Genomic DNA, 17,290 nt, shown 5'->3' on the forward strand with positions numbered 1-17,290 from the left:
TTTTCTGTCCATCAAAATGCATAGTGATATCCCCAGTATCACCTTATATGGACATGACATTAAACAAGGTTAAAGAAAAAATGCAGCCTACAAAATGAACATATTCTCTCTTAGACCAGGTCTGAATTTAGCTCTAAACATACAAAAGTCCTGTTTCTTTATGGAGTGCACCAATTTGATCCCTGATGTATCTCGAATAAAGTTACATAACCCTAATCATTTTTGTTGCCCTTTTCTGAACCTTTTCCAAGATGGGGCAACCACCCCTGCACGCGGTATTCAAGATGTGGGCGTACCATGGATTTATATAGAGGCAATATGATCTTTTCTGTCTTATTTTCTAACCCTTTCTTAATGATTCCCAACATTCGGTTTGCTTTTTTGACTGCCGCTTCACATTGAGTGGATATTTTCAGAGAACTATCCACAATGACTCCAAGATCTCTTTCTTGAGTGGTAACAACTAATTTAGACTCCATCATTATATATGTACAGCTGGGATCATGTTTTGCATTTAGTTTGCATTTATCAACATTGAATTTCATCTGCCATTTTGTTGCCCAGTCACCCAGTTTTGAGAGATCCTTTTGCAGCTCTTCGCTGTCTGCCTGGGACTTAACTATCTTGAGCAATTTTGGATCATCTGCAAATTTTGCCACCTCACTGTTTACCCCTTTTTCCAGATCCTTTATGACTATGTTGAATAGGACTGGGCCCAGTACAGACCCTTGGGGACCCCACTCTCTCCATTCTGAAAACTGACCATTTATTCCTACCCTTTGTTTCCTATTTTTTAACAAGTTACCAATCCATGAGAGGACCTTCCTTCTTATCCCATGACAGCTTACTTTGCTTAAGAGACCTTGTAAAAGGCTTTCTGAAAATCTAAGTACATTATATCTACTGCATCCCCCTTATCCACATGATTGTTGACCCCCTCAAAGAATTCTAGTAGATTGGTGAGACACGATTTCCCTTTACAAAAAACATGTTGACTCTTCCCCAACAAATTATGTTCATCTATGTGTCTGACAATTTTGTTCTTTACTGTAGTTTCAATCAGTTTGCCCGGTACTGAAGTCAGGCTTACTGGCCTTTAATTTTTGGGATCACCTCTGGAGCCCTTTTTAAAAATTGGTGTCACATTAGCTATCCTCCAGTCATTTGGTACTGGAGCGGATTTAAATAATCTTTCCCCTCTGTATGGTCCAGTGTTAAATCTTGAAGAAACATGACATACCTGGTAATTTTCCATGAATTGCTAATTCATCAAATTCATTTGGAAACTTCATGCCTTCTATTATTCTACCTCCTGCTGTTAAAATGTCATAAAGAAGCAAGCCAAATGAATACACATCAGCTTGCTGATTGTAAATAACATTTCCTCTGGCAACCTCTGGTGCTCGAAATCCTGGAAATAAATGATTCATTACTAGCTATGATTCATGCCAGGCTGATGCCATGCCTATCCCTTTAAGAATAAATACCTCTTGATGAAAAATGCCACAGGAAGTTAACAAAAAATTACATACTATTTTGGAACTGGCAGCAATCCATATGCTGAAAAATCACGGAAGAAATGAGCAAATGGAAGGTCAGTGTAAAAGAAGTATCTGTAAATCAGTTAATAAGCTTCTGTGCTATTAGTCTAACCATCAAAAGAGCTTTATTATTTAATAGTGAAAAGGAAGGGCATGTCCTGCAATCCTAACTCAGGGCCTGATACTGCACTACGGGAGTCTGGCCCTCATGTTCATGGCAATGGGCCCCAATGCTCATTTACTCTAAGGGTACGTCTACACTTACCTCCAGGTCCGGCGGCAGGCAATCGATGTTCTGGGATCGATTTATCGCGTCTGGTCTAGACGTGATAAATCGATCCCAGAAGTGGTCGATGCAGGTACTCCAGCTTGGTGAGAGGAGTATGCGGCATCGACGGGGGAGCCTCCCTGCCGCGTCTGGACCTGCGGTAAGTTCGGACTAAGGTACTTCGAATTCAGCTACGTTATTAACGTAGCTGAATTTGCGTACCTTAGTCCGAAGTGGGGGGTTAGTGTGGACCAGGCCAAAGGCTACTTTTTCATTGCTCTAGCAGCGCAAAGGGGCCTTCAAATGGGTGTAAACGGGTTCCAATTAAAGTCAATGGGAGATGCAGGTGTTCAGCACCTCTGAAAAATCCGAACCCTAGAGCGCACATTACTGACCACTAAAACCCAACCACATTTAGAATATTGTTTTAATAAAATAATAAGCATAAAAATATTCAAACTGAACATATTTGTACAAAAGAAAAAATAATTAAGGTCATTTAATGTAATTTAACTTATATATTCTTTTTAACACCCCATTATACTGCCAACATTGTGTAAATGGGAATCAGGCCCAGGGTCTATAAATCTGTTTTAATCAGTTATAACATGGTGAGAACCACAGCAATCTAGATTGTTCCTTAATTGGACACTTCTTATGGTGGAATTCCAAAATACTGTCTTATTCTTTTTAACAAAACAAAAAAATACAACAAAGCATTTTTTGCCATACCTGGTGTGCCTTCTGAGGTTTTTATCCCCATTCTGCAGCAATACTGAGCAATGCCATAATCAGCAATCTTTGCAATAACTGCTGAATTGGTATATAACGTAAAGAGCAGCACATTATGAGGCTTTAAATCTCGATAAATGATCATTGAGGAATGCAGATACCTGTTAATAAAAAAGTACTTGGGTGAAAGCATTTAAAATCCATATCTATCTAGTTACACTGACTGCATCAATAATACTATAGTAAGCCATGGTATTAATTTTAATCATTCTGACATCAAAAGGAAAAAGTTCACTAATATGATATCCGATTGCTGGATTATGGTTTTGGAATTATCCCAACATATCAGTTGTTGGCACATGAACAGCTTGGTATTGTTAGAGTGAGGCGTCTTGAACTTCAAAAAGAAGCCAATTAAACAAAAAATAAACATAGTTTCACCTATACCTGCCCCTGAGCTTCCTTGCCAGATTTTGTAATTTTAAAATTGTAGTTCCCTAGCTGTTATAAAGACATTCACAGATTTTCAGGTTAAAAAGAATGGGAAAAATTAAAGTTCCAGAGTTCTGGCTTTTTCTCCATTCACGTGAATCCCACTTGCGAATAGAAAAAACAAAAAACCACAAGAGAAAAAACAGTGAATAGACCAAATATAAAAGTATTGACTGCTTGTGAGTGGTTTTCCAGTTCCTGGCCCTACAGGTGAGGTGTCACTTCATGCTTTCTGCCTTTATTCGTTCGTTTCCTTGAAAACCAACAAAACAAATAACTTAGACTACATTAAAAAAAAAAAGTACAAAATTCTGTCTCTTTTGGGACACACACAAATTAAGAATGTATGATAGTCTAGCCCTACAGTTGATTAAGATCTTGAAAGGATAAGCTAGTAAATGTCATCAGAGGCCCAAATAAGTAATGGTAACAGATGCCCTTGACAGAATGTTCTTCTTGTAGCCCATGTCAACAAATCCCTTATGGAAAACTGCTATAGAACTGAATAGAAATTATAACCTTTCTGTAGAGTTTTTTGAATGATCTTACATAATTTAATAGAATTGTATACAATGCTTCAAGTACACAGACAGGACAGTATCCTCTATTCAATAAATTAAATATAAAAAGATAGAACTTCTTTGACTAAGAGAATACACCCCCACGGTATAGAAGGAAAGTCAAGGAAGGGAAAAGAGAAAGCTTTCCTACTTTCAGACGGTCAATATTTTTCAGTGCCAAAATTAGCATTTCAAGAATATTTACCTTAAGCCATCTGCTACATGTAGAGCTATCCTGTGCTGAAGTGTTTTAGTTAAGCTTGAACTATCTTGCTGAAGCAAACGATCCAGAGAACCCTTAGGGGCTAATTCCATTACCAACATCCGGGGACGGACTGCAGCAGCCAGCAAAGACACTAAGCTAGGGTGATGGAGATGACAAAGCACTGCAAGCTCCTGTAAATTGTAAAATCAAGTGAAATTCTGCATGTATTATATTTATAGTTCTGGGGTGAACTGGGTTTGTTTCAACAATATTAACTACTAAAAGGCAGAAAATTCAGAATGAAGGCAGAGACTGTGCTTAAACATTATTAAACCCTTCACTATTGTAGTTTTACTAGTGCAACACTATAAAAAGAGGCAACATTTCTTACTTGTCTTAAGAGTCTGAGGGAAGTATGTTTATTAAAAATCTTTACAGCTACTTCTTCTCCACCATATGATGCGCGGTACACAGATCCAAACCCACCGTCACCTTTTCAAAAAGAAATGGAAGGTATATAAAAAAAATAAAAGAACATCAATCTTTTCTCAAATTGACTGGGCCTGACTCTAAAAAGCACAGAGCACCAACAGTCTCAGCTTAAGCCAGTGAGAGTAGTGTGCACTCAGCACATCTGACATGGATACATCCGAAGAAGTGGGCTGTAGTCCACGAAAGCTTATGCTCTAATAAATTTGTTAGTCTCTAAGGTGCCACCAGTACTCCTGTTCTTTCAGCACATCTGAAAAATCAGGGCCCTAACATACATATTATTGGCTGTTAAAAAACCCCTCTATAATCCAGAAGTATCTTTTAGCAGCAGAATAGACAAATCAAATAGAAAAAACCTCAGTAAAATGTTTTCAGTAGGTTTTATAATTTAGCCCGATAGCTTAATTTACATAAACATTACACTTTCAATATCCTTGCCACATATTAGGTATATAGGAGGGACTAAAAATTTATATTCACCCAACAGAAATTCAGGAGCCTGGTCAAATTCCAATTCATCATTGTTCAACATGATATTTCTAGGCAAATCAGCCAATATCAGGTCAGGAGCAATCTGGGCTATTGGAATGGTAAATCTTGGTTGATCTGGATTTACTAAGAGATCACCTAAGTAAGGAAAAAAAAAAAAAAAAAAAAAAGAGATGCAGTTGAAAAGCAGATAAAATAGCATATTCACCACACTAAACTGAGTGAAGGGTACATATATCTATCTCTATTTATGTATACAACTAATGCACTTTATATGAACTTTGCATTTGTGTAGTAACTAGTGACAACTGAATATACTTCTCCAATTTATATACATTTCTTGCATGTGTAAATAATTCCAAACCATGGTTTAATGGCATATGCAGTCGTCAACATTAAAAACTAGCCTTTGTCAACAGTTACCATACAGCATTAAGCTAACTGAGATACCACAGTTTTTCTGTAAAAGTAGAATAGGAAATAACTCTAGTAACTGTGTAGTAACTATTGGCTAATATTGCCTTTTTAATTGTGACCATTGTACAGGATCCAATCAACTAATGTCCACTGCAGTACTAACATGAGTCAGAATTAATCACATGAATAAGGGTTGCTGGATCAGGTCTCGTGGATGAGAAGGCGAGTGTCTCTTTCAACCCTCCCACTTTGTATACCAATGCAGGGGCTAGCCACAATCTGGCCCATACTTTTGTATTGTAATACAAAAGCATTAGGACAAAAAAGTTGTGGTTGTTGAACCACATTATAAGGATGGTATTGTTTATTTTAATCAAGTGTTCTTAAATAATGTGAGGTGTCTAAATGCTATGGCAATGGCATCATGTACAGTAACTCCTCACTTAACATTGTCCCAGTTACCGCTGTTACGTTGCTGATCAATTAGAGACCATGCTTGTTGCGCAATGCTCCCTTCCAACGTTTGTGGGGGAAAAAATGGTCAGGGCCTAAACTTAGTTAAGCAGTCTGTCAAGTATGGCCTGAAGGTAGAAAAGGGGAGTGGGGGGAGTGAGATAGAAAAAGTAGGGTAAAGAGAAATCATAAAAGCAGAACTAACTGTAGAAAGTATAAAAGTAGAACTAACTGTAGAAATTATAAAAGTAGAATTCTTGGTTTCTTTGCAGCCATTCCTTTAGGAATGTCTGTAAATAACCTCTTGCCTGGATTATTTAAGTAAAATCATTTGACTAACTTTTTTATAGTCAAATGATTTTACTTAAATAACCTCTTGCCTGGATTATATACAGCCATTCCTAAAGGAATGGCTGCAAAGAAACCAAGAATTTTTCTTTTAACACATTTTCTTTTAACATTTATACAAAGTTTTACTGCTTAATTCCTTTCAATAACTATAGAGTTAACTTCTTACTTTGTTTCTTTCAACTTCCTCAAACTGTGGTTGCCTGCTTGTCTGGGCCTGATCCTTTTTTCCTTGTTGCATTATTATTTTTCCATGGGAACAGGCATTGTTTCACTACCAATTTAGCAAGGAGCGTGGGCTTTTTGACTGACCCCCCCTTTTATCTATTTATACACATCTATTTACATACACACATTACATTTAGATGCATCTTATTTAATAATAACCTTAATTCTTTATGTCCGGACTTAATACAACCTTTCCTTGAGGCAGTAACAACCCCTCAGCACTGGTGCATTATAAAAAAGGATAATAACAGGGCTAGGGACAATGGGAAAGGAAGGAAGACCAGCATGAACAGCATGATAAAATGGGGGAGTCACACTTACTGACCATAGAAATAATGACTTCTTGTTAAATTAAGGAGATAACAGATTGGATTCTTCCTTGGCCTGTTTTGATAGAGGATACCTTGGGAAGGGGTCTTACTGGGTTTAGGCAAATCTTAACGGGTTGGGCAGACCCAATGCACCAAACCTAGTTGGCATGATCAGCTCACAAGGCCCACAGGGAGGGAGAGACCTTAACCAGCAGTTCCTGTTGCAACGAGGAAGGGCTGGGGTCGGTCTTCTCCTGTAAACTGCCAGGATCTCAATGTGAGCGGGACCAGGCACATCCAGATACACTGCCTATAAAACAAATACAGGAAAATATGGGGAGTAATTTGAGTAATTCCTTAGTTTTGCCTGTAATCAGCAAGGGTATTTGTAAAAAATAAAGGTAGAAATATGCTCTCTTTGTCTTTCAGAAAAAATAGGAAAATCTGATACCAACTGAAAAGCCGCAAATTGTTCTTGAAGTGTTGCTGGGTACACCTTACACCCTGATCACCTTTGGCGCTCTCCGGACGGCCGCCTGGTTGCACCTCAGGTGCTCTGGCCCTATTTGCTCGCGTGAACCACCAGATGGCACGCGTGAGCAAAGGGGGGGTTGATTGCTACAGTTAAATAAGACTTTTCCTCTGTGGCCCAGCACTACTGCCAGCAACATAATGCTGGTAAAGCTGTCAAAGTTAGGTAAGCAGCACGTCCCCCACCCTGGGGACCTTTTGTAAGTATTCAGATTGATTTTATTCAAATGTTTAAATGTTGTAATTGTAAGTATGTGTTAGTGTTAGTAATGTATTTCCTTGTAAAAAAAGCGAATGCCAAAACAGTTGTAAAACTTTTGCTTAAGGATTTTGTATCACAATCTGGCATATCTGGACTGATTATAAAAGAGTTATGTGCAGCTTCACAGATCCAGTATGGCCAAATGCCCTTTGAAGGCCACTCCCAATCAAAAGACTGGACTCAGCCCTCATGAGATTCTAATAGGGCACCCGATACAACTACCGGCTGCATCCCCACTGGCCCTGGCTCAGATGAACATTCATTTAATGGATGACACAATGCTTGATTATCGCCAGGCACTAATGAAATGTGTTTTTTTATATATAGGTGAAAAAATACACCCAAGGATCCTGAGCAACCCTGCCATTCGCTGGAACCAGGAGACTGGGTCTATATAAAGGTCCAACAGAAAAAGACTGCCCTGGCCTCGCACTGGAAAGGCCCATATCAAGTCCTTTTAACAACCAACACTGTGAAGTGTCAAGGACTGACTGCCTGGACCCACGCTTCGCACTGCAAAAAGGCCCCTCCACCGTGACATGATTCTCCGATTGATGATCGGCTGTCTCTCCTTCTGGTGCTGCTGTTTCTTCTGGACAGCAGGAGAAAAGGACAAGGTGACCTCTCTCTTGTACACTGACAGACCTATTATGCATTTGAACTTTGCTAGAAGAACCAAACCATTACAGGGTGATGTGCTAGTAACCTCTCCCCTGCATAATGCTAATCCATGGCTGTTCCAAGAAAGAAGGAACACTCGCTCCACTGAAACCACTAAAGTCCAGGAATTCCTGACTATAAAAGATATTAAGAATTGGCCCTGGTATAAAAAACAAAATATTATACATTGGCGGGGGGGCGGCTTGTGGGAGCCATTCTTGGGAATGTGATATTAATTGGGTCTTGGGGTTTATTCCACAGGCTGTGCCCTGTGTTTTTGGACAAGTACCATCAGCATGTACTGCCCTCCCTAATTGGCTTCCAGATAACGAATACCAAAAGCTCCTCACTGCCTCAAGTATTCCTCCCACCATTGCCCCTGCCCCTGTGGTTTATCCAAACACAAATAGGCCTGTGCAGTCTACTGAAATCCACTGGCCAAGACCCTCCCATCTCAGTGATTTGTTTGAATTTTGTTCAAGAAAGCTATTCTTTAACGTTCAAAATAGGTTTTATGAATTAACTATTGAATGGAAAACAAATGGAATGGTGGAAATAGAAATGTATGACATTACTACCAAAGAGCCCCGAAAATCAGAGTTTAAGATTATTGGATTTTATAGCAGGTGGATATGATGGCCATTCCTAGAATATGTAAAACATTAACTGGAAAGGGTCCCTTTTGTTATCTGATCACCCAATTGGTAGATGGTCAAATATGTATCCAAAGACTCTTCTCCGTCACTAGGAATTTTACCTGTACTCAAATAATCCCTGTGCCCAATAACGTAACCTGTACCCTATTGCAATATGCCCCTTCCTATGCCCTTGATGTTAATGCCTCACAAAAATATATAACGGTATCCAGCCAGGAAATGTGGTATAAGACTACCCCAAGGAGAGACGTGTCAGGATATCGATGGACCATAATTAATGCCACACTGAGAACCATTATGTTCATGCTGCCCTTATCCAGCTTTTAGGTCACCACTGTTTACCATAATTGCTCAAATGGGGCTGCCCTCAAATTAGCTCAACAAAAGGCTTGGGCTTCTCCCAAAAAGAAAAGAGATTTGACTGGACACTTGTGGGATGGGGCTAATAGTGCAGTTGCAATTTGGAATAGCCACAAAAGCCAACAGCATGAGGGAAAAAATAGGCCAATTGGAAAAGGCCACTGGTCTTATTTCTGGAGCACAACTAACTCAGCCAGGTTCAGGCTGGAATTGGTGAATTGCATGTCATTTCTGTCCTTAGTTCAATAACCCAGGAGTTGCTGACCGAGATAGTCTTAAATATCACTGGTGCTGGGAAGGCATTGCAGTGGGACTTGGCATGCTCAGAAGTTCAGGATTTTCTGAATGACCAGCTAACGGTCATTCGGAGTGATCTCGAGCATCAGGCCTGGCCCACTGCCCTTACAGACACCTCAGGAGTACCATCAAATCTCTGGTCATGGAGGCATACTTGGAGATTTTCTGGGTGGAGGTGTGGACAGTCAAAGTGCTCCTTCCAAGCCTATGGACCGGTTAAAGGGTGTGGGCCCCCACTTACCGAATCCTTCCGGGTCCATGGGGAGGATGCATGTGGGGTTGGGTTATTCACCGAGACATTTGGAAAATCAAGCCTCCTGGTATGCCTAACCGATTCATAGTCAGTGCTTCTAAAATAACACCCAATATTTGGATTGGGATAAGAAACCAATGGACACTCTGGCCATTAGAACCCCCACAGCTTCAATACATACATAAATTGAAGCCAGGGGAAATTATCACTGTCCATGACATACAGAATGGGAAAAGACTGTCTAGGAAGGAGTACGGCAGAAAGGGATCTAGGGGTTATAGTGGACCACAAGCTAAATATGAGTCAACAGTGTGATGCTGTTGCAAAAAAAGCAAACATGATTCTGGGATGCATTAACAGGTGTGTTGTGAGCAAGACACGAGAAGTCATTCTTCCGCTCTACTCTGCTCTGGTTAGGCCTCAGCTGGAGTATTGTGTCCAATTCTGGGCGCTGCATTTTAAAAAAGATGTGGAGAAATTGGAAAGGGTCCAAAGAAGAGCAACAAGAATGATTAAAGGTCTTGAGAACATGACCTATGAAGGAAGGCTGAAAGAACTGGGTTTGTTTAGTTTGGAAAAGAGAAGACTGAGAGGGGACATGATAGCAGTTTTCAGGTATCTAAAAGGGTGTCATAAGGAGGAGGGAGAGAACTTGTTCACCTTAGCCTCTAAGGATAGAACCAGAAACAATGGGTTTAAACTGCAGCAAGGGAGGTCTAGGTTGGACATTAGGAAAAAGTTCCTAACGGTCAGGGTGGTTAAACACTGGAACAAATTGCCTAGGGAGGTTGTGGAATCTCCGTCTCTGGAGATATTTAAGAGTAGGTTAGATAAATGTCTATCAGGGATGGTCTAGACAGTATTTGGTCCTGCCATGCGGGCAGGGGACTGGACTCGATGACCTCTCGAGGTCCCTTCCAGTCCTATAATCTATGAATCTATGACCATGTTTGTTGTGAGGGTAAGGGACTAGGAACCCTCCTGACAGGAGACATGTTCTTTCAGGAGAATAACAGCTGTGTATTTGTTAAGGCCCATATTGTACACGACACCCATTTTAACCTCACTACAACTGCAGGCAGCCATATTACCTATTGGCCTGCGGATAAAAATTTGCAATCCACTCTCAGGTATAAAATGCCCTTTAACTGGACGACCCTGGTTCCCAATCATTTCCAAAACCTGCTTTCATTGTTACCAGAAGTGCAAAAAAATTCTGATTTACAAGGGCAAATTCATATCCTTGAAAATATATATCAGATAGAAAAGGGTTCCTTTCAAACAGCCTATAGACAGTCTTCTTTGTGTATTAGTCAAGATGTGTTGTGTGCGGTAATCAAAATTGTGCACGAACCCCATCGTATTGTCACCATAAGTGGACTAACACTTGTAGTGGCGTTGGTTGGTTTGGGATTATGCCTCTGTTATTGCTGTTGCAAAAACCACTGCTGTGCTTGTAATTTTTTGCCAAGCCCAGCGTAAGGTAGCAAGTGGCATTGATAATTGTTAATGAAATGTTTGACAAAAGTCGGGATGAGAAAAAGGAAAAGGAAAGGAAGGAAATCAATGGGCTCATGCATGTGGAAGTTTAGGCCAAAGATGGCGCCATAAAGGGCGGATTGTGGGGGAAAAAATGGTCAGGGCGTCAACTTAGTTAAGCAGTCTGTAAAATATGGCCTGAAGGTAGAAAAGGGGAGGAGGGAGGGGGAGATAGAAAAAGTAGGGTAAAGAGAAATCATAAAAGCAGAACTAACTGTAGAAACTATAAAAGCAGAAGTAACTGTAGAAATTATAAAAGTAGAATTAACCTTTGTAACAGACTATGATTAATAGCTGCAAGGTAACAGAGCAAGAAACCGCAAAGGGCAAAAGGAAGGAAAAACAGAAAAGGCTTGTTTAAAGGAGCCTCAGGCTGTCTGATCCAAAATCAACCGTATGGTCAAGTTTCTACAACACGTTGTTTTGCAGCCACCTGCTTTGTCCACTGCCTGCAGAAAGAGCTGCCCGTTGGAGCTAGCTGGTGGGGGCTTGGAACCAGGGTGGACCGACAGCCCACGCATCAGTTCCCTGCTCCCCTATGCTCCCTGTGCGGCAGCCGCTCAGCAGGCTATCAGTTGCTGGGCAGTTCAGCTGTCCCTCCCCCCACTGTCCTGTGCTGCTCCTGCCCTCTGCCTTGGAGCTGTTCCCGGGAGCCTCCTGCTTGCTGTGCGGGGGGAGGGGAAAAGGGGTGCTAATGTCAGAGTGTCCCCACCCCCCGCTCCTGCCCCTATTTCTACAGAACGGGGGAGGACCAACAGGGTCAGGAGAGAGGGAGCTTGCTGGCAGCAGCTGCTGTCTCAACTTGCTGATCTACTTAAAAAGGCAGTGTAGTTAGAGTGGGGTCAGCGTACTTAAAGGAGCAATGCGCGTCTCTCTCTCTCTCTCTCTCTCTCTCTCTCACACACACACACGGTGTATGTCTCTGTACCTCTCTGCCATGCTGTCTCCCCTCACTCCATTCGTGCTGCCTTGTGGAGTGTGAGGCTAGATTAACAACGTGTTAACCCTTGAGGGCTCAGCCGAGTGCTAGTTCATCATTTAGCAGTAAGGCATTCCCTGGGAAATATCCCACCCTCTGACTTCACCACCTCAACCAAGTTTCACACTAATCATTGCTGTGTACAGTATTAAATTGTTTGTTTAAAACCTATACTGTGTGTGTGTGTCTGTCTATATATGTCTTGTCTGGTGAAAAAAATTTCCCTGGAACCTAACCTCCCCTATTTACATTAATTCTTATGGGAAAATTGGATTCGCTTAACATCGTTTTGCTTAAAGTAGCATTTTTCAGGAACACAACTAAAATGTTAAGCGAGGAGTTACTGTATAAATACTTATTTATATGGGTATTCTAATTAGCTTAATTAAAACATTATATACCTTCTTCAGCTTTTTTAAGTAAATCATCAAGTAATATTTTTTGGTGTTCTTTGCCATCCTCAAAGCTACACAAAGCCCATTTCTTCAACAGTGTTTCCCCTTCACCACATACATCTATATCCAGTAAACCTGGAAACCATTCTTCCACAAGAGAATCAATGTGATCCACAACTTGCCCCAAAAGGACACAACCTGTAAAAAGCAAAAAAAAAAAAAAAAAAAAAAAAAGTAATTAGAACCACAGTCTCATATCTGTGATTTTAAAAACATACTGCATGTTCTGAAAGGAGCAAGCAAAATGAACAAATGCACCAAGTTTAATTCAAACAGCAGATACAAGAAGATATTTAGGAATAATTTAACCTTTTCTGCAACAAGGAGCTGTAATTTTCAAAAAACTGTCTGGATTGCTATCGAATACTGCTGATTCCACTAGACAGTAAGCTTCAGGAGACCAGTTCAGGTAAATGCCTTGTCTCCAATACATTCTATTAGGACGAAGAGCTCGTTCTAGGAAAAACAAAGTTAGTCAAAGTCAGACCTTTAATATGAACTCTACAAATTGGGCTGAACATTCCAAAAATACTATTCTAAGCATGTACTTGTGGTTTTATATATTTATACATATTTATACAACACAAACAACCAATGCATCTTTGCATGCAATTGTGCATCACCAGAAAAGCTGAACATACTAATCACATTTCTGACCACTCCAACAATACATATACAAGAATACTAAATATTGACTCAGCTCATGGACTAGTTGGTGAATGTAGGTCAAGTACAGATCTTGAAGTGCTGGCAAACTGGACTCAAATATAAAGTTTCTTAGGCAATAAATAAAATCATTTGGTGTCTTCCATTTTCTCCCTAGCGGACACATCTACATTACATACGCACCACAGCCTGATGTGACTGGAATGGTGTGCCCAGGAGAGATCAGTTGCAGAATAGCAGAGGTGTGGTAAATCAAATTTGAAGGGCATTACCAAAGATACATTTGCATGAATCGTCTAGCTGCAGCTAATGCTTGTATGTTAAAAAAAATTAAAAATTAAAAAGCCCAGTGAACTGGCTTAATTAAGAAGGGGGGGGTGAGGGGCGTAGGCCCTCTGTATGGACTGAGAGTGATTTAAAAATAGGTCTGATAAAAATAGAGTCTGCAGAATTTTTTTAAAAGGGGGAAGAGATGGGCACCAGGTAGGGTGACCAGATGAGAGGAAGAAAATATGGGGACACATGAGGTAGGGGGGTCCGCCGGCATAACGAAAAAAAAAAAAAAAAAAAAAAGCCGAGTGCTGCCTGCCGGCAGAGTGAAAAACAAACAAACCAGTGCTGCCGGTGGAGCGAAATATCGGGACAAATTGCATCCCGACCAATGACCAAAGATTGGTCGGGACACGGGACAAACACCTAAATATCGGGACGTCTCGTCACCCTAGCACCAGCAAATGTGTAAGGGCAATGAATTTCATGCCCCAGGAGCCAAAACAATAAAACTTGTTGTCAATGGTAGAACTCCTTGAAGGAGATGGGTGTCAGAGTGCAGGTATCCCCCAAGATGAGGCTCAGAGAATGTGTTCAATATAGCCAGGTTTATCCCCATTAAGGGCAGAATTCTGTCATACAGCCATAGCTCTGTATCGGGTGCCATATGGAGGCACATTACCTTAGCAGGAAATCCAAGAGGCACCATGTCTAAGTAGGCACAGTGTTTTTTAAAGATGAGGGGGGTCTCCAGGGAAGAACAGCAACTGCATTACCCCCGGTGTAGCATCTATTCCCCTCTATGCTCAGCCAGCTCCGCTGGGTGATGTGGAGTAGGAGGAGACAATGACTCCACTTCCTCCCTGCTTTTTCCTACCATTTTTGTAGAAACTAATCCTAACAGTGCTTAAATGCAAAGATTTCCTCTGTGTCTGTCGTGTGTGTGTGTGCACATGGTGGTGCTAGGGGAGAGAGGGAGCAGAAGAGAGCAAGAGCCTGCTTTCATTCTCCCTTTCTCACTCACACAGAGGGCAGGCACAAAGTGTTCCTAAGAGTTTTTAAGTTATAAGTAAGGGCCACTATTTTGTCTTTTTACACTTGTAAAATGGCCAGAGATGAGCCCAAAACAAAAACATAAAACACAAAATTTCAGGAAAGTGGTAGGAATTAGAATTTGAATCTGTAGACCTGAACTCAGCCCCATGGCTACTAGGTGCTCAAGGTAAACACACACATTGATAGTTTTGAAGTTAAATGTCAGTACCTCTTCCTGAGAGCATGTAAGGAGATACTTCAAGCAGCCTGTTGATCAGTCTGGACCAGAACCCCATGGGAAAGTACGGCATCTCATACAGCCTAATGATGATTTCTGAGTTTTCACAGTGGGGAAGCTCTATAACAGGTCTGTGATCAGACAAACTGAAAAAAACAGGAACATTATTTTCCAGTATTTCATAATTTACTACTTCCAGAATTACTAATTACATAGACTACAATGAGAATTATTGTACAGTTGATTATTTGTTGGATATATCGATGAATGAATGTCAGAAATGAATGCATCCCCAAATCACATAAGCAGGGGGCAGATTATTGGGGTTTATCTGTACCAGTGCGTTTGTTTATTTTTCATGTTAATGGACAATTTCTACTCAATTTAAACCGCATGCAGTCCCAGTGATTTCAGGGAGCTATCCAGGGATACAAGTGTGTGAAAAAATTGATGTAAATATAATTCTTATCTTGCACTTATATAACATCACCCATCCAATGACTCTTAGGAGTTTCAGAGGGATTAATCAATTAATCCACACAACACTCCATCCTTTAAGGAAGGTAAGGGTTAATATCTACATTGCACTGATGTAAAAGCTGAGGCAGAGAGGCCATGTGACCTGTAATAGCTCATGCAAAAAGAGGGTGTCAACACTGGCATTACAACTCATAACTCCGGATTTCCAGTATTACGGTTAAACCATCAGATGATTCAAAGGCATAATGCCTCCAGGCATCTCTGCTTGAGCAGTGCAACTCCTCCCTATTGTGGCCTTGACTTAAACCAAACAGTTTACAAATACTAATGTTTATGACTTATATTGAAATGAGTATCTGCATATACTGGTGCTATCTGGATGGTTTGATCATTAGTAATATGGGATATTTTGTTATTGTGGTCTCATTGTAAAAGAAATTGTATTCTCACAAAATATTTTGCCTTTTATATGTGTCATTTTTCATTGTGCCCATAAGATACAATTAGGGCCCTACCAAATTCACAGTCTATTTTCCTCAATTTCATGGTCATAGGCTTTTAAAAATCATAAATTTCATTATTTCAGCTATTTAAATCTGAAATTTCATGTTGTTGTAATATTAGGGGTCCTGACCCAAAAAGGAGTTGGGGTGGGGGTCGCAAGGTTATTGTAGAAGGGGTTGCGATACTGCTACCTTACTTCTGTGCTGCTGCTGACAGCGGAGCTGCCTTCAGAGCTGAGCAGCTGGAGAGCGGCAGCTGCTGGCCAGAAGCCCATCTCTGAAGGAGGTGGCCATACTGTGACCCTCCCCGCAACTCCCTATTGGGTCAGGACCAATTTCAGAAACGCTGGTCTCCCCCTGTGAAATCTGTATAGTTTAAGGTAAAAGCACACACAAAAAAACAGATTTCACAGGGGGAGACCAGATTTCATGGTTCATGATGTGTTTTTCATGGCCATGAATTTGATAGGGCCCTAGATATAAACTTTGTTTACTACAAGATCACTTTAACTTTTATGAGAAGTAGTAGTAGTATACAAGGAGTAGTATACAAATCTAACATAATAAAATCAAAGTCTTGCTCACTAAGGGGAAATTGCTTTGATATCAAACAGCTAGAAATGTCATTACAGCCCGAGAATATCAGAGTTTTTGATCTTGGTATATTTCCATGGCACATTTGTGGTTCTCTCTCTTTTTTACCTGCTTGGAACAAGTAGTTGATCTTCTCCTAATGGCAATGCAATTTGGAACTTTTCCAGAAGCTTAAAGTATTGTGACATGTAGATCTTAGGGAATCTGCTCTTCTTTAAAAGGAATTTTTCCACATCTGAACGCTTTATAATTCCTTTAGGGTATTTAGGAAAACCGTCCACCTTCACTGTCAAAATCTTTTAAAAAAGTAAAATAATTTCAACTCTGCAGTCATAATTGGATTGCATTTTTCTGACAAAAATAGTTTTCTGCAATATATTACTAGTATTATTTACAAAAATTAATAATCCTATTCATAGTAAAACTCAGCATTTCAGCAACGACAGCCATCTGAACACAAGCTAACAGTTCTGAACAGTATATCCCATGATACTACTTAGCTACCTCTTCATTCAGTGTAGTGTAGTAGTGTACTTTAGTGGCTCCTCCTACCGCATATCATATGGGAGGTTATTCCACATGTTAATTAGTGAAGAACAAACCTACAAAGATTTGGAAGTCTGAATAAACATCTAAAAGTTTGGAAGCTTTTCCAAATTAACCAAACCAATGGTGGATTCTTTCCAGGTAGACCCTCCTAGCAGTTCTTTTGCCCCTCACCTGTCCCAATATACAGGTCAGTACAACCCATCCTCTTCTTCCTTCGACAGCAGGGTCCAATTACCCTTCTTTCCCACCATTCCAGGTTACTGTTATTGCTTTTTGCCAGAACTCCAGCCTTTAACAATTTGTTGCACGATTATGCTGCCTCTTACCTGGGATCTCCATTTCATTTTACACATGTTCTGGGACATGTTCTAACTGACTGTGAGGACTATCAGACACCAGAGAGTAAGAGAACTGAGAATGGAGGCAT

At 40.5% G+C, this 17,290-nt stretch overlaps 1 protein-coding gene across 1 annotated transcript in view; it reads right to left on the reverse strand.

The window, feature by feature from the left end:
• The window catches only part of LRRK2 (leucine rich repeat kinase 2), a 140,905-nt gene that overhangs the window by 21,679 nt on the left and 101,936 nt on the right, over positions 1-17,290 (reverse strand). The window contains exons 34-42 of the mRNA XM_054018958.1: positions 16,423-16,610; positions 14,729-14,883; positions 12,838-12,984; positions 12,475-12,666; positions 4,771-4,917; positions 4,190-4,290; positions 3,799-3,989; positions 2,542-2,702; positions 1,241-1,411 (exon numbers count right to left, since the gene is read on the reverse strand). Of these exons, the coding sequence (XP_053874933.1) occupies positions 1,241-1,411; positions 2,542-2,702; positions 3,799-3,989; positions 4,190-4,290; positions 4,771-4,917; positions 12,475-12,666; positions 12,838-12,984; positions 14,729-14,883; positions 16,423-16,610 (1,453 nt within the window). The remainder of the gene's footprint in view (positions 1-1,240; positions 1,412-2,541; positions 2,703-3,798; positions 3,990-4,189; positions 4,291-4,770; positions 4,918-12,474; positions 12,667-12,837; positions 12,985-14,728; positions 14,884-16,422; positions 16,611-17,290) is intronic.

Source organism: Malaclemys terrapin, chromosome 1 (assembly GCF_027887155.1).
Source record: "Malaclemys terrapin pileata isolate rMalTer1 chromosome 1, rMalTer1.hap1, whole genome shotgun sequence".
In the NCBI taxonomy this organism is placed as follows: Eukaryota; Metazoa; Chordata; order Testudines; family Emydidae; genus Malaclemys; species Malaclemys terrapin.